The sequence below is a fragment of the Penicillium canariense genome (assembly GCF_028826845.1).
Source record: "Penicillium canariense strain IBT 26290 chromosome Unknown utg000001l_segment0_segment0, whole genome shotgun sequence".
Classification (NCBI taxonomy): Eukaryota; Fungi; Ascomycota; class Eurotiomycetes; order Eurotiales; family Aspergillaceae; genus Penicillium; species Penicillium canariense.
In genome coordinates this window covers 1,988,128-2,008,429 of record NW_026622728.1, presented here as the reverse complement: position 1 = coordinate 2,008,429, position 20,302 = coordinate 1,988,128, and the positions used below count along the sequence as shown (strand labels likewise).

The 20,302-nt window shown below is 53.0% G+C and overlaps 9 protein-coding genes across 9 annotated transcripts; 4 read left to right on the top strand and 5 right to left on the bottom strand.

Moving 5' to 3' along the window:
- Positions 1 to 133: 133 nt before the first annotated feature.
- N7482_000699 (AMMECR1 domain-containing protein) lies at positions 134 to 1,279 on the bottom strand (the record flags this gene model as incomplete). Its single annotated transcript, XM_056682824.1, has 2 exons — positions 134 to 590; positions 690 to 1,279. 2 exons carry the CDS (start codon positions 1,277 to 1,279, stop codon positions 134 to 136), a joined length of 1,047 nt encoding a protein of 348 aa, XP_056546430.1.
- Positions 1,280 to 1,395: 116 nt separating this feature from the next.
- On the top strand, positions 1,396 to 2,634 carry N7482_000698 (uncharacterized protein; the record flags this gene model as incomplete). The annotated part of the gene is made up of 4 exons (XM_056682823.1): positions 1,396 to 1,698; positions 1,984 to 2,177; positions 2,232 to 2,533; positions 2,618 to 2,634. 4 exons carry the CDS (start codon positions 1,396 to 1,398, stop codon positions 2,632 to 2,634), a joined length of 816 nt encoding a protein of 271 aa, XP_056546429.1.
- A 562-nt stretch (positions 2,635 to 3,196) lies between these two features.
- N7482_000697 (glycine hydroxymethyltransferase SHM2) lies at positions 3,197 to 4,828 on the bottom strand (the record flags this gene model as incomplete). Its single annotated transcript, XM_056682822.1, has 3 exons — positions 3,197 to 4,157; positions 4,217 to 4,728; positions 4,793 to 4,828. 3 exons carry the CDS (start codon positions 4,826 to 4,828, stop codon positions 3,197 to 3,199), a joined length of 1,509 nt encoding a protein of 502 aa, XP_056546428.1.
- A 485-nt stretch (positions 4,829 to 5,313) lies between these two features.
- N7482_000696 (mediator of RNA polymerase II transcription subunit 9) lies at positions 5,314 to 5,898 on the bottom strand (the record flags this gene model as incomplete). The annotated part of the gene is made up of 1 exon (XM_056682821.1): positions 5,314 to 5,898. The coding sequence occupies one exon, from the start codon at positions 5,896 to 5,898 to the stop codon at positions 5,314 to 5,316; it is 585 nt and encodes a 194-aa protein (XP_056546427.1).
- A 315-nt stretch (positions 5,899 to 6,213) lies between these two features.
- Positions 6,214 to 7,961, top strand: N7482_000695 (phosphoglycerate mutase, 2,3-bisphosphoglycerate-independent; the record flags this gene model as incomplete). Its single annotated transcript, XM_056682820.1, has 4 exons — positions 6,214 to 6,244; positions 6,304 to 7,041; positions 7,103 to 7,685; positions 7,751 to 7,961. The coding sequence occupies 4 exons, from the start codon at positions 6,214 to 6,216 to the stop codon at positions 7,959 to 7,961; spliced, it is 1,563 nt and encodes a 520-aa protein (XP_056546426.1).
- A 513-nt stretch (positions 7,962 to 8,474) lies between these two features.
- Positions 8,475 to 9,022, bottom strand: N7482_000694 (tubulin-binding prefolding complex subunit YKE2; the record flags this gene model as incomplete). The annotated part of the gene is made up of 4 exons (XM_056682819.1): positions 8,475 to 8,528; positions 8,589 to 8,649; positions 8,703 to 8,898; positions 8,965 to 9,022. 4 exons carry the CDS (start codon positions 9,020 to 9,022, stop codon positions 8,475 to 8,477), a joined length of 369 nt encoding a protein of 122 aa, XP_056546425.1.
- Positions 9,023 to 9,332: 310 nt separating this feature from the next.
- Positions 9,333 to 10,880, top strand: N7482_000693 (AAA family ATPase VPS4; the record flags this gene model as incomplete). Its single annotated transcript, XM_056682818.1, has 4 exons — positions 9,333 to 9,628; positions 9,757 to 10,092; positions 10,149 to 10,599; positions 10,659 to 10,880. The coding sequence occupies 4 exons, from the start codon at positions 9,333 to 9,335 to the stop codon at positions 10,878 to 10,880; spliced, it is 1,305 nt and encodes a 434-aa protein (XP_056546424.1).
- Positions 10,881 to 11,731: 851 nt separating this feature from the next.
- On the bottom strand, positions 11,732 to 15,533 carry N7482_000692 (putative spindle-pole body protein (Pcp1); the record flags this gene model as incomplete). Its single annotated transcript, XM_056682817.1, has 3 exons — positions 11,732 to 11,972; positions 12,043 to 14,885; positions 14,937 to 15,533. 3 exons carry the CDS (start codon positions 15,531 to 15,533, stop codon positions 11,732 to 11,734), a joined length of 3,681 nt encoding a protein of 1,226 aa, XP_056546423.1.
- A 263-nt stretch (positions 15,534 to 15,796) lies between these two features.
- N7482_000691 (putative regulatory factor Sgt1) lies at positions 15,797 to 17,743 on the top strand (the record flags this gene model as incomplete). The annotated part of the gene is made up of 3 exons (XM_056682816.1): positions 15,797 to 16,052; positions 16,120 to 16,319; positions 16,385 to 17,743. 3 exons carry the CDS (start codon positions 15,797 to 15,799, stop codon positions 17,741 to 17,743), a joined length of 1,815 nt encoding a protein of 604 aa, XP_056546422.1.
- Positions 17,744 to 20,302: the final 2,559 nt, after the last annotated feature.

Genomic DNA, 20,302 nt, shown 5'->3' with positions numbered 1-20,302 from the left:
ATGTATTTCCCGAGGATAGCCCCCTATTAATCCCAACCTAGTAAGGACAAAAACAACGAGGTTCATTACAGTCATAAGTCCGCGTTTCTGGGAACACAGAGATGTAGGTAGCAAAAACTTGCAGGTCTAGGCCTCAGGCTGAGCCCAGGATCTCCGGCCCATCATCGAGCGAGAGCACCCAGTTCCGCCACTCCTGCCACTCCTCATAGCTTGCGCTCGCCTTGAGACCCTGGTACCGAACCGTGCGGAAATCAGAGACCTGATCCCAGGGCTTTGAGGCGCCTGAGTTTCCGCCTGTCCGCAGCAGTCGCCGAGCGACGCTGCCCGCGCCGCCGTCCCAGCCTGCCTTGCGCATCAGGCTCTCCACAGTCTCCTCTTTGTCCCATCCTTGCTCCACGGCGACATCGGGCAGGTACGTGGCACCGTACCGGCGGCCGCGGTGGATGAAGGAAATGCGCAGGCCGTGAGTGCCGAGAACCCAGTCCATGGCGTTAGTGCACGGTTCAAATGATCCTAGAAGAGTCAAGGAGCATGAGAGGGAAGGGAGGAGAGACTGGGGGATTGGAGAAAAGCGGGTGTCGTCAAAAGCCCTACACCCCAAAACATGGATTAGTCTTCACTCGTGATTGAAAAGCTATCGCGGGTTGGCGGGGTGCCATCGCAGAAGGGAAGAGGAGAGGACCACGTACGAGGTCAAAGCGTAAGACTTTAGCCCCGCTGCGAGGTCTTGTGCCTCGAATGTGCCTATGCACCCGCGCAAAGTCTTGTGCCCATTGCGAGAAACTGTGTTCCAAGTCACGAAGAGCGGATACCGCTGCTTGGTGGATGTGATTCTTGAGCCCACTCCTTCTGACTGGGTGCTCGGAGTTGTCATTGCGGTAGAACTGGACAAAAGCGAGTTCGATGAAGTGTTGGATGTAGCAGAGGGCGTTGTAGCTGCACTGGACGAATCCGACGATACCTGACTTTGCAGCCGGCTCACGTTAGGTAGTTTCAGACCCTGAGGCCGACTACTTGTCTGGGGCGACTGTTTGGTGTCACGGTCGGCCTCATGCTCATTTACAGACTGGAATGAGACTGGCTCAACATCAACTTCATCGTCATCCTCTCTGTCGAAGGCCGAGCCGTCCACGTTGTGACCTCGGAGGCTCGAGAGCTTCTTAGATTGCTCGTACTGTTCCCAGAGGACTTCTACGGCAGCCAGAGATGGGGGCTCGCGGTCCTCAAACGAGGCGGAAAGACTTTCGAAACAATAGTAGCACTGGGCGGTATTTGCCATGTCTGTACGACCTTAGCCCGTGGCGAGTGTGTTCCCCGCAAGACTGGGGGAGTCGAGAGGATGTCTGCACTGCTGCACCTATTCAGATCCCTGGAACGTCCACGAGTCTGGTGACGATGACCTCCACAAGGGCCCGGCGCAACGATAAGATAGAAACGGCTTATCGTGAAGGTGGGGCTGGGTGGCTGGAAGCTGCCCGGATTTTGGAACAGACTCGAGGCAGAACCGAGGTGATCTGGATGGAGGAGCAGAGAACAGCAGCACAGAGGGAATCAAAGGAAGCCAGGGAAACGAACGCTGCAGAGAAGCCAAACGGAGAGAAGACGGAGACGTTGAGGAGGGGGGCCCTCGATAAGGCACACGTGATGGGGACCTTACTATCGGCCGATCCACAGAACTACCGATCAGGTATCCTACACGTACCTTGGGAAAGAACGATACTTGCGAGGGGAAAGAGAAGAAAAAAGTACCTTATGGGTACAGTGGAGGGAAAAGATAGTGAGTCCAACCGTGCATGGTTGTTTTTCGATTACAAGAGTAGGTTGATGGTGTACAAAACAACTATCTCTTGGCGAAATGGATTTATTGCGATATCTAGACAACCAGAGGTGCTAGGATCTCGAGACCTAGTTCAAATTTAATATAAGTCTAGGCGCTATGGTTTGATGCCGCCAGATGATAAATCGACTTTCCCGCACTTCTAGTCTCTTTGCGCCGCCACACTAGCCGTTCTTAGAAACACCAACCCTGCGCAGCAACAATCTCTCCTCGGCGTGGAAGTTATGGTCAAACAAGACAAGGTCCCCGGGCACAACGATGCTATATACGACACCGTGCCAAAAGAAGACCAGCTATTGTACGTCGAGTTCCTCGAGATTGCCCCGACGCCTATCGTCGCGTAAGATCCCTTCCTTGATATGCAGCTTAATGATGACATTTTGACATCCTGAAGCGACCGTGTCTTCTTCGTCTACCTACACGGCTATCTCCCTGAATCTAAAAAGAAGGAGCTAGCACTTCTTGATGAGGGCCTCGTCGATGCGACCCTCTCTGTGAGTAGCTCTGCAGTCTACCCCAATGGTAGCTACGAGGACGCAGAGTCCGTTATAATGCCGTTTAAGACTACGCCATTCAACGATTTAGCCCACCTCATTATTCGCGATGCCCGTGGAACTCAGGTTGACTACATACCTAGTAGCGGCCGCAGCGATATATTACTAGATTTCCATATTCCTACAATGTTTTTGAAGAGCGGTATGTGGACTTTCAAGGTCGATGCGAGACTCGGAGATAAAGACAATACGTGCCTATTTGCTATATCGTTGACACAATGGTTAGACGGGTGGCTTCGATAGGAAGGATATTTGGAATAATCTGCAGCCTCAATGTTCTTAGCGCGTGAATAAGCTGAAGAATAGTGCGCATTTCTAGATCCTGTTTTCAGGGAACTGGGCTGGTCACCGGAAGACGCAGATCCCCACATAGCACCTGTATACTAAAGAAGCTCGATCGGGAATAAGACTATTGATTGATTGATTGATTGATTGATGGTGATGTACAATGGTACACAGCAAAATCAAAGGCCTACACGCCAAATTCATGTTGAACTTTTTGTCTCTCTTGAAAACCATGCCCTCCCGCTGTTGAAGAAGCGGAGAGGTTGAAAAAGTTGCTCGTTTCGCATGCTCGTAATAAAAAAAAACACAAACGGATATTACCGAATCCCAGATGTCCCTAAGGTTGAAAAAGCAGACCTGTATATAAAAACCCCATGTAACGCACCGTGCGGTATTCACATCTCCCGACCCTTCGTAGATGATGTTGAACTCGCGAGATCCCAAGTTGATTAGGGATCTCTCTTTGTAACTTTCATATCCGGACTTTTACCACTCCCTTCCGCGTAGTCAAACGACTAACTTAAACGGGCAGGGGGAAAGTGCTGGCCCAACCAGAAATCTCCTTGCGGAGAGCCAGGATTTCAGGGACGCTCTCGGAGGCAACCTTGGCCTTGAAGTCCTTGAGCTTGTTAGCCTCCTTGGGCAGCTCGCTCTGGACCTTCTTGCACAGGTTGATGGACTGGTCAATATAGCCAGCGATGCGCTTGAAGTCATCCTCACCCATGCCACGGGAGGTCATAGCGGGGGCACCAATACGGATACCGCAAGGGGTCAAGGCAGACTTGTCACCGGGGATAGAGTTCTTGTTGCAAGCAATGTTGATCTGCTCCAGAACAGCCTCGACACGGGCACCGTCCAGGCTCTTGGGGCGCAGGTCCACAAGAACCATGTGGCTGTCAGTGCCGTCAGAAACGAGCTTGTAGCCAAGGGCCTTGAACTCGTTCTCAAGAGCCTTGGCGTTCTTGATGACCAGCTCCTGGTACTGCTTGAACTCGGGAGTAGCAGCCTGCTTAAGGGCAACAGCCAGGGCGGTGATGGTGTGGTTGTGGGGGCCACCCTGGTGGCCGGGGAAGACAGAGAAGTTGATGGGATTCTCAAGGTCGTACAGAATCTCCTTTCCGGTCTTGTCGGTGCTGCGGACGCCCTTGCGGAAGAAGATCATGGCACCACGGGGGCCACGGAGAGACTTGTGGGTGGTGGTGGTCACAACATCGGCGTACTCGAAGGGCGAGGGGATAACACCAGCGGCAATGAGACCCGAGATGTGAGCCATGTCGACAACCAGGTAGGCACCGACCTTGTCAGCGATCTGGCGCATGCGCTTGTAATCAATCAGACGGCAGTAGGCGGAGGTACCGGCGACCAGGATCTTAGGGCGGTACATCTCGGCGTTGGCCTCGAGGGTGTCATAGTCGATGATACCGGTCTCCAGGTTGACACGGTAGGGGAAAGTCTCGAAGTAGGTAGAGACAGCGGAGATCCTAACAGTATGATTAGAATTATGACCTTTATGGAACGACTGTCACCGGGCGTGACTCACTTCTTGGCGGGGGTCTGGTAGCCGTGGGACAAGTGGCCGCCGTGGGGGAGATCAAGACCCATCAGACGGTCATGGGGACGCATGAGAGCCTGGTAGACCTGCAGGTTGGCAGGGCTGCCGCTAAGGCATTGCACGTTGACACCCCACTTGGCAGGGTCCAGGTTGAAAGCCTTGAGAGCACGCTGCTGGCAGGTAATCTCAATGGCATCGATGTGCTGGTTGCCACCGTAGTAGCGGGCACCGGGGTAACCCTCAGAGTACTTGTTGCACATAGGCGAGCCAAGAGCATCAAAGACAGCACGCGAGGTGAAGTTCTCCGAGGCAATCAGGACGACCGACTCACGCTGACGCTGAATCTCGTTCGCCTGCAACATAAGAAGGCAGGGGTCAGTAAAGTCCAGTCCAGCTGCTTTCCAAACGGGATTGATCAGATTCATCAAGACAAGTAGACCGTTACATACCATAATCTGGGCGACCTCGGGGTCAGACTCCTTGAGGGAGCTGTGCATTTGCTGTTTTGCGGGATGAGTCAACGATGTGATCTTGATTTTAAAGGGAGCTAGATGGAGCACTCACCTCCTTGTGGGCCTCAGACAGAGCGTAGGACGACATTGTGATAGATGTGGATCTCCTGGGGAGAAATAATTGGGAAGAAAGGAAGAATATGGGAGGATATAAAGGATTGTTAGGATGGCGAGGGAAGAAAAAAAAGGTTGGTGGGGGGAGGGGGCGGGACCGCCTTGGTGCCTCAGGCCACGAGATGTTGACGATATCGGAGACTTTTCGCCGGATTGAGTTTGAGGGTCCTGGACAAGCAAGCAAATGCACTTATTTCATCTCGTAATGGTTGCTAGATGGCTCTTTTTACGTCCCTGTTTATATTGTGGCCCCGATTCTTTTTCTTGTGGTTCCGAAGCACGATTGTGCTTGCTGCAAAAGACACCGTTGAAAAAATGGATCTATTGTAAAGATGAGTGCTAAAATTTATATTGGGTATTCCTTTCCTGAACGCCAACGACAAAAGAGACAAAAGAGAACATCTGCACCTAGCATGCCGGATATGTGTTTAGGCCCGTTCGGTGTTTCTTTCCAAAGCTTCAGGGAGCTGTCACCTCAACGCGGCCCTCCTGAGGCTTCCTTGCACGGCTTCCAAAGTCTGAAAGAACGGAGCGCAAGCGAGCCACACGGTCCTCAAGCTCCGAAATTTCTTTCTGCTGCTCCTCAATGGACCGGTGTGTATCTGGGAGCCCCTCCACCACAGCACGCGCTTTCTGTATCCGAATCTTGACTGAGCTGGTCGCGGTGGGGAGATCTTTGACGTCGAGCGGTGGCAGGCCATTTGAATCGTGGGCTGGGACCTCCGGTATAGCTTGTGCAGCTTGAGTGTTGGTGGTATTGCCTCCGGGGATGCTTGAAGACGCCTGCTGGTGTTGTGCCTGCGCGTCCACCGAGTGCTCTGGAGCTACTGTAGTATTTCCAGGTGCGCCGTTCTGTCCACTCGACGTAGGTTTGGGGGAGAGCAAGCGAAGAAGAATACCGTGCAATGGTGGGATGATCTCAAAGGTCTGGGGTGGAGGGAAGGGGACTGTTTCCGGTGACTCGGGCGCGTCTTTCAACGGACTCTCGGGCACGGCCGAGGATTTGGGCAGCGGCGTGGCTGCTGTCGGGGATCTGGAAGCCATTGCAGATCCAAGCAGATTGGGTCCCGAGGGAAGATGGGTGAATGAACGATTAGAAGCCGGCTAGGATAAGCGTTTAGGGAAGAGTCGGAACGCAGGGTGACGTCGGGGCCAGAGAACCAAAAGCGTCACCGGGAATGCCCCTCCTTCACCGGCCAGCTAATTTCGCCCTCTTGGACTTCTCTCTTGTCCACTCTTTCTTTCCTCGCATTATTGTTTTGTATGTAAGCAACAGACCCCGATTCGAATCACTATCCTTTTTGGATTCAGCCATTGATCTGTGTTTCAGCTGTGATTACGACACATACAACCCCCACCATGGCTGCGGTCGACCACAAAGTCGCTTTGAGTATGATCCGCTTGCCCCCGATGTCCCCAGATTCACCCCGGACTAATGCGACCTTGCAGTTGTCATCGATGGCTGGGGTATTGCTGGCCCCCAGTCGCCGCCCCAGGGCGATGCCATTGCTGCTGCCGAGACCCCGTACATGTCCGGTTTCGCCGAAGCCAACTCGAAGACTGCCCAGGGCTTCACTGAGCTCGATGCATCGTCGCTGGCTGTCGGCCTGCCCGAGGGCCTCATGGGCAACAGTGAGGTTGGCCACTTGAATATTGGCGCCGGCCGTGTTGTCTGGCAGGACAGCGTTCGCATCGACCAGACCCTCAAGAATGGCGAGCTGAAGAAGGTGGACAACATTGTTAAGGCCTTCACCCGTGCCAAGGAGGGCAATGGCCGTCTGCACCTTTGCGGTCTCGTCTCTGACGGTGGTGTTCACTCCAACATCACCCACCTGTTCGGCCTGCTCGAGGTCGCCAAGGAGATGCAGATCCCCCAGGTCTTCATCCACTTCTACGGTGACGGCCGCGACACCGACCCCAAGAGTGCTGGAATTTATATGGAGCAGCTCCTGAACAAGACCAAGGAGCTCGGCGTTGGTGAGATTGCCACCGTTGTCGGCCGCTACTACATCATGGACCGTGACAAGCGCTGGGAGCGTGTCCAGGTTGGCCTGAAGGGTATGGTCACTGGCGAGGGCGAGGACAGCTCGGACCCGCTCCAGACCATCAAGGAGCGCTACGAGAAGAACGAGACCGACGAATTCTTCCAGCCGATCATCGTCGGCGGCAAGGAGCGACGTGTGCAGGGTGCGTTTTTTGATTCAAAAAGAAAGCACCCATCTCGATGCTGACGCTAACTTGGCAACAGATAATGATACCCTCTTCTTCTTCAACTACCGTTCGGACCGTGTTCGCGAGATTACCCAGCTTCTGGGTGACTACGACCGCTCTCCTCTTCCAGACTTCCCTTACCCCAAGAACATCTCCCTCACCACCATGACCCAGTACAAGACCGACTACACCTTCCCCGTCGCTTTCCCTCCTCAGCACATGGGCAACGTCCTTGCGGAATGGCTCGCCAAGAAGAGTCTCCAGCAGTGCCACGTTGCTGAGACTGAGAAGTACGCCCACGTTACTTTCTTCTTCAACGGCGGCATCGAGAAACAATTCCCCGGCGAGGTTCGTGATATGATCCCCTCGCCCAAGGTTGCTACCTACGATCTCGACCCCAAGATGAGCGCTGCGGCCGTCGGCACCAAGATGTCGGAGCGTATTGCCGAGAAGAAGTTCGACTTCGTCATGAACAACTTCGCCCCACCCGACATGGTTGGCCACACTGGTGTGTACGAGGCTGCCATCGAGGGTGTTACTGCCACCGACAAGGCTATCGGTGAGATTTACGAGGCTTGCAAGGCGAACAACTACATTCTCATGATTACTGCCGATCACGGGTGAGATTGCTTGATACGGGACCCTCGGTCCAGTCTAGGTCCCCATTGCTAATGAATCCTTACAGTAACGCCGAGGAGATGCTCAACGAGAAGGGTACCCCGAAGACCTCTCACACCACCAACTTTGTTCCCTTCGTTATGGCCAACGCTCCCGAGGGCTGGAGCCTGGCTAAGAAGGGTGGTGTCCTGGGCGATGTCGCGCCCACCATCCTCGCTGCCATGGGCATCGAGCAGCCCGCCGAGATGACCGGCAAGAGCCTGCTCATTAAGTCATAGATAGATCTTCTCCTCTTCTTTTACATAAGAGATTTTGATTACGAAAATGAATCAATAAATGGATACTTGGAATGTCGATATCTTGGTGTGGCAGAGAATAGAGGCGCCGCGTTTCGGGGTTAGCCAGCACTCAAAAAATTGATCCTAGGCACCGGATTCTTTTAGGCTGGTTTACTCTGTGACCACCTGGTATTTTTGTTCGTTAAAACTTCAACGGGTATATCTCTGGCAAATTCAGCCTATCGTTATCATCCACCGTGAAGGGGCTCGTCCACATGTAGATCATACACTTCAGCAGATGTCGGTGTTTCCCCTCCATATCAATGCCCACCCCCTGTACATTCCCTTGGTATGCGCCGGTATTCTCATAAAAAAGTATCAGGACCACGTGAGCCATATTCGTGCGCAACAAAACGAATTGGCGGCTCATCCATCGCATGCAGCCGATATGATCCGTTTGTTGATCCCAAACTGAAGAACCCTTCCTTCATTCCATCTGGTGAACATTCAAGCTTAGGCGGAGGCCTGCGCCGCTTGTTGCTGGACCTGACTTTGGAATTGCACGATCTAGGCGTAGGAGAATTAGCATATACTAATGGTGGGGGAGCGCGAGGGGATTCTTGATACCTCTGTGCGCTTTTTCTCACTGGTTTCCTGCTTGTCCTCAATTTCCTTCTCAATGCGCTTGCTATTAAGGCGAGTCAGCAAAGGTAAGCTGTGGACCATGACCGAGACACCCACATCTCCTTCTCAATGAACTCCAATCGACCGCTGACAGCCATGACTGCTTCCGTCTTCTCTTGCTTCAACAGCACAGGTCCGACAAGCTTGTAGATGTTGGAATCGTCACCCAACTGGGCAAATTCGCTTTGCACGCCCTGGTTCTCCTGCTGCTGCGACTCCAGCTTTTGGCGTGCATCGATCAGACTCTCAAGCTCTGGGAGGGCCGGAACAATTAGTTATCGTCATGCACGAGAGAAAATGCTTTGTAGAGGGGGCATACCAGTCTGGAGCTGCTGGAACTCATCCGAAAGTGCCTGAAGCTGTTTCTGGGCGTCCATGGTGTAGGTTGGCGGGGAGGTGGGAGGAGGGAAAACCGATCGCCTGCTGCCCGCCCGTCAACACCGACCTTCTCCCCTTCCCCCTCCAATTCCATCATCCACACCCCCCTCTGCAAAGACCGCCGCTTTCCTCGTTTCTCTACCCTCCGACCTGCCATTTGCCTCCGATTAGCTGCTTCCTTTCGTTTGAGCCGCTGCCTAGAACCCTCAAGACCCCAGCATCCGCCCTCCTCTCCCCGCTTCACCACTCCGCAGTTCACTTGCCACTCCACCGAGACGGGACGAACCAGGCAGAACAACTACGGCCAGCATGAGTAACACGGACTTTTTGGGGCGCGCGATTGACACCGTCAAGAAGGCGATCGAGAATGACAACGAGGGCGAATACGAGAAGGCTTATCAGCTCTACTACTCCGCGTTGGAGTTGTTCATGCTGGCGCTCAAATGGGAGAAAAACCCCCGGTCCAAGGAGATGATTCGTGCCAAAACTGGCGAGTACATGGACCGCGCAGAGAAGCTGAAGAACCACTTGGCTTCAGCAGATAAAAAGAAACCCAGCGCGGTGGGCGCGAATGGAAAGGTCGCGCAAGGAAGTGGGAAAGGAGGGTATGATTTGCTCCTCACCCCCCTTAAGGCCTGCGTTTGGTGGCTCTATGGATAAGACACTGTCTATTCGTGGCACCAGCAAAAGTGCTCTATCCAAATTTTCTGCGCTGACTACGTACTGAAAACAGAAGCCAAGACGAAGACAACGGCGAAGATGCGGAAGCCAAAAAGCTCCGGTCGGCTCTTCAGGGAGCTATCCTGTCTGACAAGCCGAATGTCAAGTGGGAGGATGTTGCTGGTTTGGAGGGTGCAAAGGAAGCTCTGAAAGAGGCGGTCATTCTTCCCATCAAGTTTCCGCACCTGTTTACTGGCAAGCGGCAACCTTGGAAGGGCATTCTGCTCTACGGTCCTCCCGGTACTGGAAAGTCCTATCTTGCCAAGGCCGTTGCAACCGAGGCGAACAGCACCTTTTTTAGCGTCAGCAGTAGTGACCTGGTGTCTAAGTGGATGGGTGAGAGTGAAAGGTGAAACCCGCCCTGAGTTACCCGTCAGTAAGCATGCAGCTAACGGTCCCTCATAGACTGGTGAAGCAACTCTTCAACATGGCCCGTGAGAACAAGCCGGCGATCATTTTCATTGATGAAGTTGATGCTCTGTGTGGGCCGCGTGGAGAAGGCGAATCCGAGGCGTCACGACGTATCAAAACGGAATTGCTCGTTCAAATGGACGGTGTGGGAAAGGATTCCAAGGGCGTTTTGATTCTGGGCGCGACCAACATTCCCTGGCAGCTGGATGCTGCCATTAGGCGACGATTCCAACGAAGAGTTCACATCAGTCTGCCTGATATCAACGCACGGATGAAGATGTTCATGCTGGCCGTGGGCTCGACACCATGTCAATTGACTCAGGCGGATTACCGGTCACTGGCCGAGATGAGTGATGGCTACTCTGGTAGCGATATCAGCATTGCCGTGCAAGATGCACTGATGCAGCCAATTCGCAAGATCCAAACAGCGACACATTATAAGAAGGTGAGTTCTCTCTGCGCTGAAATTTTTAGTGTTCTAGCTCACCCTAGCTTTCATCATAGGTTACCGTTGATGGTGCCGAGAAGTTTACCCCTTGCTCACCAGGCGATGCCGGCGCAACTGAAATGACTTGGCTCAGTATTGAAGCAGAGCAGCTCCTGGAACCCCCACTTGTTCTGAAGGACTTTATCAAGGCGGTTCGGAATTCGAGGCCTACTGTCAGCCAGGAAGATCTTCAAAGGAACTCAGAGTGGACCCAGGAGTTTGGCAGTGAAGGAGCCTGATCTACGTCTACCCTCGAATATGTTTCTCGCATCTCATCTCGATAACCCGGGCTGGTTTCCTACCCGACCCCACTATCCATGTCTATGAGTATGAAAGCTCCCACGTTTGATCTGCATTCTTGTTGGGTTATGAGGAACGAGGGCATGCCATGGAATAGACCATGGCTTGGGCTCGGTGATTCGTTTTGCATGGTTCTATGTCTTTGCATGAGTCAACGCCATTGCTGCTCGTGGCCCGGAGGGTGTCTGAAGTATTTGGTGTTCAGAAGCGTTTTGTTTTGTTTTGTTCTGTTCTGGTCTGATTTGGTTTCTCTATCCAAGTATCTTTTGGCAAGGGCGAGGCGTTGTTTGAGCAAATATCCATGTGTTTATCTTGGCGGGGCTTCGTCATAAGAAGGGCAAGCCGTGGCGCTGACATGTTAACTCCACACTCTATATTGTCGACGTAAACTCAGTTTCCCACCACCCAAACCTGATTATCGTTGTAAACATGCTGCGCGAAGGAGGCCCTTTCGATCTACACCTGTTCATTGAGATAGACGATTGCTTCTTGCGAATCAATTTCTCATTTCCGTTACGTAACATTCGAATGATTCAGTCCACGCCGGAGTGACCATGCTCAAACTCAACCAATGACAGGTTTCCACTTGCGCAAAACCCAGTTCCCAAACGCCTCCAACAAAGGGCAATGAACTAACTCGGGGAAACACAAAAAAAAATGTTCATACTAAACAGACAGGTCGGGGAATCTCTCGTGGCAGAAGGGTGGATAGAAGACGCTAGAAAATGAGACAAAGACAACGGACCCGGAAAACAACATGTAAAAGCAGTGACCGTATAACATATGCAAGCTACTGGCCAAACAGACCTTTGTTCGAGCTTTCGCGACGCTTCAGCATCTCGCTCTTGGCTCGTTTCAAGCCCTCGCCGAGCTTTTTGGTCAGTCTCCATTCCTGGCCCATCCGCTGCATACGGACGGTAGCCAACACAAGGGAAATGGCTGATTTGAACTTGCGGCGTGGAGTTCGCATGGGATTGCGGTCGCGGGCTTGAACACCCATCTCGGTGATCATGCGGAGGTCGGCTTCGTTGCTGTGGGTGGTTAAGTTGGGTTAGTCACAGGGCTATTATACGTAGATTGGAAAGGATATGCGTTACTAACCATGCAACGCGGACTCGTTCGCCAAGCTCCATCAGGCCCTTACTCCAGGCCAAGTCACGACGGAACTTCTCCTCTCGCTGCAGACGGGCACGAAGCCACATTATTTCTTTGCCTAGCCCGCGCATCTCCTTCTCATGTTGACCCTTGCTGGAAGTCTTCGAGTTGGTCACTTTCTTGAGGGCTTCCTCGTACCGTTGTTGAAGTGCATCCAACTCCTTAGTTGCCGCCTCGGCTTTGCGAATGCAGAACGCTCGCTCTTCACGGATCCGACGGACCTGGTTCTTGAGCTCGTTCAATCGCGAGTCTCGTTCGGAGACCTTGAGCGCCAAGGCCTCGGCTTCAAGAGTTGACGACTTGAGAAGCTCGTGGAGATCCTTTTGGTCCTCCTCTTTCATCGCCGCACGTTCCAAATCACGATTCTTGGCCTTGATCTCCTTGAGGGATCGGTGGGCATCTGCAAGTTGCTTTCGCAAACTTCGCAACTCCTCATGAAGCTTGTTGGAAGGCGAGTTCTGTGGAGAGCGCGAATCGAACTTGTTCATCATAGCATCGTGGAGATCTCTCTCCAGATCAGAGACGCGTGACTTCAGTGTGCGTGTAGAAGCCTTCTGCTCGGCTTCGCGCTGCAGAAGAATTTTCTCACGCCTGCGAGCCTCGTCGAGACTATGCCGAATCAGAGACAGGTCCCCATGGGTAGCCGACTGCTCATTTTCCATGGCGGGTTGTTGCTGCAGGAGGAGCTCTAGCTCTTGAATGCGTCGTTCAAGCCGCTGAACCTTGGTCCTGGCGGTTGTCAATTCACGATCCCGGTTGCCAGAGCCCGCATGGAGCTTGTCCTGGAGACGATCGATCTCAGCTGAAAGGCGGCCCTCTTCTGCCGTGGCACGCTCGATCTCAGATCCGAGCTGCTGTTCAAGAGTAGCTTTGGCTTCCAACAAGGAGGTCCTGTCGTCTCGCAAGCGCTGCAATTCATTCTCTTGTCGAACAGCGGTCCGCCGAAGCTCGAGCTTTTCGCGGTCAAAACGGGTGGTGTCTTCCGCATTTTGAGGACGACCAAGCTGCGCTTGGAGCTCGTCGCGTTCGGCTTCAACCTCGCCTATCGAAGTTCGCAAGTCATGCAGCTCGACATGAGCATTGGCAAGCTGGTCACGGAGGGTTTGTCTGTCGGCAATTGCTTTCTGCAATTGGGATTCCACGTCAGACGAGCCCTTCAGCATCCGACCTTTGGCGTATTCTTGCTCTTCCGCTAAACTCGATTGCAAGACAACAACCTCGTCCTCCAGAGCCTGCACTTTTTCCTTGAGTGATTGCTCCTCGCGCCGAGACACGCGCAGCTCTTCCCTCACCGTAAGGAGGTCGTTACGCTGCTCATCCAGAATGTGTCTCTTTTGAGAAAGCTCGTCGCCAAGCTCTTTGATCTGGCGACTCAGCACCGCTTCTTCTTGTAGATGGCGCTGCTTCTCGCTATCGATAGCTTCCTGTAGCTTGAACTCCTTCCCAGAAAGAGTATGCTCTGTCTCTTGAAGTCTCTCGATTGTTCGCTTGAGGCCTGCTGCTTGTTCTTCGGCACGCTCTTTTTGAGACTGCAAGGAACGCTTGGTGCTTTCCCACCTATCCTGCTCGAGGGCGAAGTGACCCTCCTTGTCCTCGATTTCGCGCTGGAGAGCATCAATTTCATCCTGAAGACGGTCCACCTCCGCCTTGTGTTGCCAGCGAAGGTTCTGGTTGTCTTGAGCACGATTTGTGGCTTCTTCAACCGCCTGCTGGAGTTCGCGTATCCTAGACTGCGCTCGGGTCAACTCGTTCTGCAAGCCGCCAGACTCATCAGTCAGTGCGTGGTGCCGGGTCTGAAGAAGCTCTTTCTCTTCATTCCTGCGTTGAATATTATCGAGGGCCTCTTGCAGTCGAGCGGACATTTTTTGGAGTTCAGCCTGGACCAAGTCCCGTTCGTGTCTGGCTGATTCAAGGTCTTCGCCCAATTTTCCGCTATTGTTCCTGAGGTCTTGTTGAGCGGTCTGATAACGCTCCTCGAGACGACTCACGGACTCCGTTTTGCTCTCGATTTCAGCTTTGAGGGTGTCGTTCTCTTGTCGTAAATCTTGCACTTCCTCCTCAAGCTTATCGACTTTATCCTCCAGTTGTCGACTGAGTCCCCTTGTTGTAAAGGACTTGTCCGCCATCTCGTCCTGAAGCTCCCGGAGGTCTTCTTCAGTACGGCCCTTCTCATCGATGGCCTTCTTTGCGGCATCATCCGCTTCTTGGGCTTCTGACTTGGCCTGCTCCAGACGGTCCTGCAGCTCTTGAATATGCTCCTTCGCACGGTCGAGTTCGCCTTGAAGCTCTGCTCCCGCATCGTTCTCTTTGCCATTCTCTCGAAGTTCCTCCAGTTCTTCGTCGCGTTCTTCGATAATACGGTCTCTCTCCCGTACCGCAGCCTCAAGATCTTCTACATCATCTCGGAGCTTCTCGATTTCTTGAGATTGATCATCTTTGGTCAACCTCAATTCTTCGCGAATCTTTCTGAGTTCGTTATCTTTTGATTCGACCTCCTCGCGCATCAGGTCCATTTCACGCTGTACTTCCTCATCGGTTTGTTTCCTCCGGGCTCTATCTCTCCACTCCATGAGTTGTTGTTGATACTCCTCCAAATCGCGTTCTGCTTGCAGCAGACTCTTCTTGTACCGGACAATGTCGCGTTGCATTGTCAATCTCAGAACTTTGAGCTCGGTATTCTCCTTGAGAGCTGCGCTGTTGTATTCGGGTCCTGCTTTCTCGAGTTGTTCCTCCAGGTAGTGGATCTTGAGCTTCAGATTCCAGTTGTCTTTGTCAAGCCTGTCAATGATCTGTGGAGGTTAGTACACATTCAGAGCACATCCAAAGAGCAGTTGACATACTCGCTCCTGCTCCTTCAGGGTCATATTTTGCCCGTCGCCCAGAATCCCTCGCACGTCGCGTCCCAAAAGAGACGGAAGTGGTGTACTCTGGACACTGCTACTCGCAGCTTGTGGAAGAGGCGTGGGATCATCTGTTGTCGCATCTTCCTCATAAATGTCGGACATGTCCATGGGTGGTAAACCGGGGGTATGGGCGGCGCCTCGATTGCCTTCGCGCAGGTAGGCCGGGGTTTTCGGGTCATCTGCCCCTCGATTCATGGACGCATTTCTCAAGAGGTTGTTTTTCGTCGCACTCCGCATTAGCGGCGTGAATTCGCCCCTAGCAGCTCCAGCCGACGGGAGTTGTCTTAATGCGCTTCTCGTAGACTTCGTCGCCGCATTGGCGCGCGGGGTGCCCAAATTGGAGGCCGAAACGCGTTTTCGCCCCTCTCCAAATCCTTTGATCACATCGTTGTCCTTGGATGGAGTAGCGAACGAGTTTTCTACCGAGTCGAGTGCTGAAAGGTGTGTTCGGCCCACGCTGCGAAAGCCATTGGTAAGATAAGTCGCGTTCCCGTCGATCTCGGTGCGTGGCGTGTCGATGTAGGGAAATGTCATTGTGCCAGAACCGCGTAATGCGTACTTAGAACCATTCAACACGCGACCATCACCGTCAATATTGGACAAATTGGTGGGAAACAGCTGATCTGGACGTGTTGTGTCGAGCGGCGACGACGAGAGAGTCGCAGACTGTTGATGTCTAGCCCTATTGGGACTAGCGCACGAGTCACGGGTGGGTCGCGTCTTTGCCGCTTTTTTTCGATTATGCGGAATGCCATGAGGTCATGCTTGCTGCCGCGCAGTGAAAGCACCTCAGAACAATGGCGACCGAAGAAGACATCGCGTGGTTTCAGTCGACCTTTCGTCCGATCCCGAAGCCGGAGCTTCCTGACGACTCGGTCGAGTATTTCATTTATCATTTGCCCTCCCCCGCCCCCGCCGTTATCGATGAAGCCGCCGAGACTCGAGCCCGATTGCTGGAAGTGCAACGCACTGCCGCCGAATTGACCAAAGAGCTTCTCAAAGACTATATCTGGCAGCGCGAAAGCTTTCGACTGGAGATAAACAAAGATAATGGTACTGAATGTCCTATTGAACCCTGTTCTTTGTAATTCCCCACGGCCGGCGCTAATTGCGGAAGTAGGCATCACCTCACTTCACGGACGTACCAACTACGGAGACTCTATCGAGGATGAGTGGGTGATTGTGTACCTACTTCGCGAGTTGACGAAACGGCACAAGGATATTTGGGTCAGGGTTGTGGATAGTGATGGCGAATTCTTGCTCGTCGAGGCCGCCGGTACTCTTCCCGCTTGGCTAGAGCCCGAAGTTGCAGATAACAGGGTGAGTTATTTGATATACATCCTAATGGAACCAAGAGTCATCTTAATTGACTCGATATCAATCAGGTCTGGATCCACCAAGGAGAACTTCGGATCATCAAGCCAAAGCAAGACAAAGGAAGAAAAGTTACTGAGAAACTTACCCTCACCGAAGCACGAAAGATCATTCAAGAGGAGCCAGATCGCTTCATGAAATCTACAATAATTCAAGAGGAGGCATTCTACCGGCTACGCAACTACCCCAAACAGATCACCGAAAATCTTCACTCCGCGATCCTGACAATCCCCCGCAAGGTCGCCTTCCTCCTACATCAAAAGCCAGCATACATATCCCCAGCGGTGGAGGCATTTTACATCCGAGATCCGATTGCCTTACAGCCCCTTCGGACAAAGGATGCTTCAGACCTGACCTTCAAACCTGATGATTTGGTCACCGTGAGCGTTCGATTTACTCGAGTTGGATACGCCCAGTTGAAGAGTCAAGAGTTTCCTGTTCCAAGCAGCTGGGCATCAAGGTTGCCGCCCATGGAAGATCAAACAGCATACACGCGCGCTGAAGCAGGAATGAAACTAGCCTGTGGCTTTGAGATGCTGCTCTATGATCCTCACCACCAAGACAAAGCCTCCGTCCGAGAAATGAAGCTTCTTCTAGAGGATATTGAGACGGGGGATGAGAAGCTCCCCACAGACGAGGAAATTGAAAAAACCTGGGATAAGCGAGAGGATGACGAGAAATGGATGGACATCAACTTTGAAGATCTGGACAGGGAACTTAAAGGGAAGAGTAAAGGCAACGAGAAGACTGGCGGCGATTTTGGTGATGCAAGCGCACAGGAAAATCTGCAGCGGATTGTTGCCCGTTTTGAAGAGTTCTTGAACGACAACTCGGCGGGCTTCGAAGGAGCAGACTTTATCGACGACTTCGAATCAGACTCGGATGTGGACGACGACGAGGATGAGGAGCTCAGCAGTGATGGGGAAGACAAAGATGCTTCTTTTGATGAAGAGGAATTCGCCCGGATGATGAAAGAAATGATGGGCATGCCATCTGGGTCTGGCCAGGGCCCGTCTCTTGCCACACCCCTGCGTAACCGAATCCAGGAGCTGAACGACCTTGAAGAAGAAGACGACACGGAGCAGATCAAAGAGTTATCTCGACAGATGGAAGCTGAACTCAAAGGAACCGGTGTCCTTGACCTGAACCGAAACCAGCAGAAATTGACCTCTGGCGTGACTTCACCCAAAGGCAAGACAGCAGAGTCCTCAAATGCTGACCCTGAAGTGGATGATGAGGACGAAAATGTCAACATAAACCTCGCAAAGAATCTACTCGAGGCTCTTCAGGGCCAGGCTGGCACTGCTGGCCCAGCTGGAAACATGCTGTCCATGATGAACCTCCGGATGCCGAAAGATGACCGCCATTGAATGGCACACTACTCACGAAACCGCACCATTAAGTCCGAGGATTGTTTAGTGCTGGCCAACCTCGTCAAATGTTCTCCGGTACTACATCAAAGCCCACTTTTTGATGACGGAAGATGACCGATTAACGATCTGTGAGTTAAGGCACTTGCACTACTACAATCAGTTTGGCTTGTACGACATCGGCATCGCTTCAGGGCCATCGAGGACCAGCAGGACTCGTGCATTTTCCTGTGACATGGGGACCATCCCGAGACTTTTTCCCAACTCGCGCTTCAGCCATATTGCACCTAGCTAGCCATCCATGTTGTTAGCTGGGCGGCACACAAGCTTCCATGACCAAATGAGGTCACTCAACCTGATCTGACCATCTAGCTACTTCCATCTCCCTATGCTGTATTTTATCACCAAATTGGATGCTAGACTGAGCTCCCTCACTGAAACAAAGTCGGGATCGACAGGGGAATCTACCAATATCATAGTAGGTAGTTGTTACCGCTGTTCATGATTTTAATGGCAGACTACGTACATCTTAAGATGTCACCGCATAACTCTTCCAAGCCAATAATATCTGTAGTTGATGCCAAATATCTGTGCTTGCAGCTCTCTCAGAATAGGATACAGTGCTGGAGAGAAGGGGGCTTTGGTAAAGCAACATCTGGACTCCTCGCATGCAAGCTGCATCGGCCTCTCTCGCCCCGGCCAGGTTGTCGCCCTGCCAGAATCTTCAACTCGGAGCTACTCGCCGTGTACCTTCTCTATGGCACCGACATCTCCGATTTCACGACATGCAACGCTGAAGGTGGCCCGGGCTAGACGGGATAAGAGGCTGCCAAAGGCGCGTCAGTGGCTACCTCCGTAAGGGGCGCCACTGGTACCGACATTCATGCAGATGCTCTGCTTGGCACATGAAGCAAGTCCGATGCGCTCGGAAGGCTTCGAGTAACTACTCCAGCACGGGCTGGACTCGTACGACGGGGGAGATTCAGAAGCGACCGCAAATTATCTAGGACTAAGCGCGGGCTCTTCGATGAGCAGCTCAGCCTACCTTCCACCTCGTTTTTATCCAGGAGGACGCAGTCATCCATACTGTGGACTGCTAGAGACCACTTCCTGAATCATTTTGGATTTCCAGGCTGCTATTCCAACGACCGCGTCTAATCATGCTGCATGGCGCTGAACAGATTGTGAACGGTGACGATAATAACCGCACCACTCTGAATACATCACCGCTAGGGCTGGGGCGACTTTCACGTCGTTGCTCCGAAGCAGCCCGAAGGCTTTCGATGCCATGGTTGTCATCGGGAAATATACCTATATGCTCAGTGGGTGGATATAGCTCTACGATCATTTGAGGAAAGTCACGCGGGGCACAATCGTTATCGTTATAGTTCCATAAAATTGGCTTCTTCGGCGTCGACGCTTGCTTCTCCGCCCTTGTTACGAGCTTATCTGCAATCTTTGACGCCCGACGATCATTGCAGACAATCCCCACTTCGGACTGCGGGACGGGAGGCTCCAGAAACAGTCGAATATTTCGCAGATCAAGGGTCAGCCAGACATGGGCCTCTTTCGGGCTACCTCGAACCGGCGGATACATAGGCCCCCCCCCCCCCCCCCCCCAAAATAGTGGTTCCCCAGCAATAGGCCCCCCCGAATGCCGGCCTCATCCGCTATAACCACCCCCCGGCAGACCGAGCCTGTACCTCGGGTCACAGGCATGTCCGCCCCGCCGGCGATCATCGCTGCTCTCTGCGAAAGGTGCCAGTGCAGCGCTCCTCGGCACCCCGATCTACTGAATGATTTTCGCACCGCGGGACGGCATGTGGGAGCGTCCATTAGGCAAATTTTTTGCCCCGAGATGACCAACTGTGTACGGGTCCACCGAGGGACTGTATCACTCTCTGTATCCGCTTTACGATCGTCTGGTCTTGGACCGGGTCGGTAGTGAGATGGAGGACTTTACCGAGTTCCGGCGGAGCGTGCTGAATCTGGGAGTGCGGGCAGACGGTTGAAAAGGCCATCGGAACCAAGGACTCATCCAAATCAGTGGCCGCAATATCACCACACCCGGTCTACGAGGAACAGTCCTCGGGGAGAGTCGTGCGGAGCCCATTATCCGCTCCCGAGGCCTGTATTGCAGGAGTTCTGAGGAGTTCTGTCTCCGTCTCTACTGTCGATGGCAGTCTTACCTCCAAACATTGACGGTTGACATGGGATTTGACATGGGATCCACGGGCTATCCATCCGGCCCACAAGAGCAGGTCAGTCGTCGAAGTGGCCTTGAAGCGGATTCGCCGGGCTCCACCGCAGCCACGAGCCACGATAATCGGAGGACCACGTGAAAATTTTAGTCCTGACTGGCTGCGAGCAGCTCCCGCGCGCAGCCTATATTGGACGCTTGGCAGACCGATGGAGGCGCTGCGATGAACAGGAGCGTTCTTGCCGGATGCAAGTGGTGCAGCGTGCTGTGCAGCCGAGGCAGTTCGCGAAAAAACCGAGGATGTTGCCAGTGTCTACTGCGTACTCTGCGTGGACTACGGAGTGCTATAGTTGGATGTA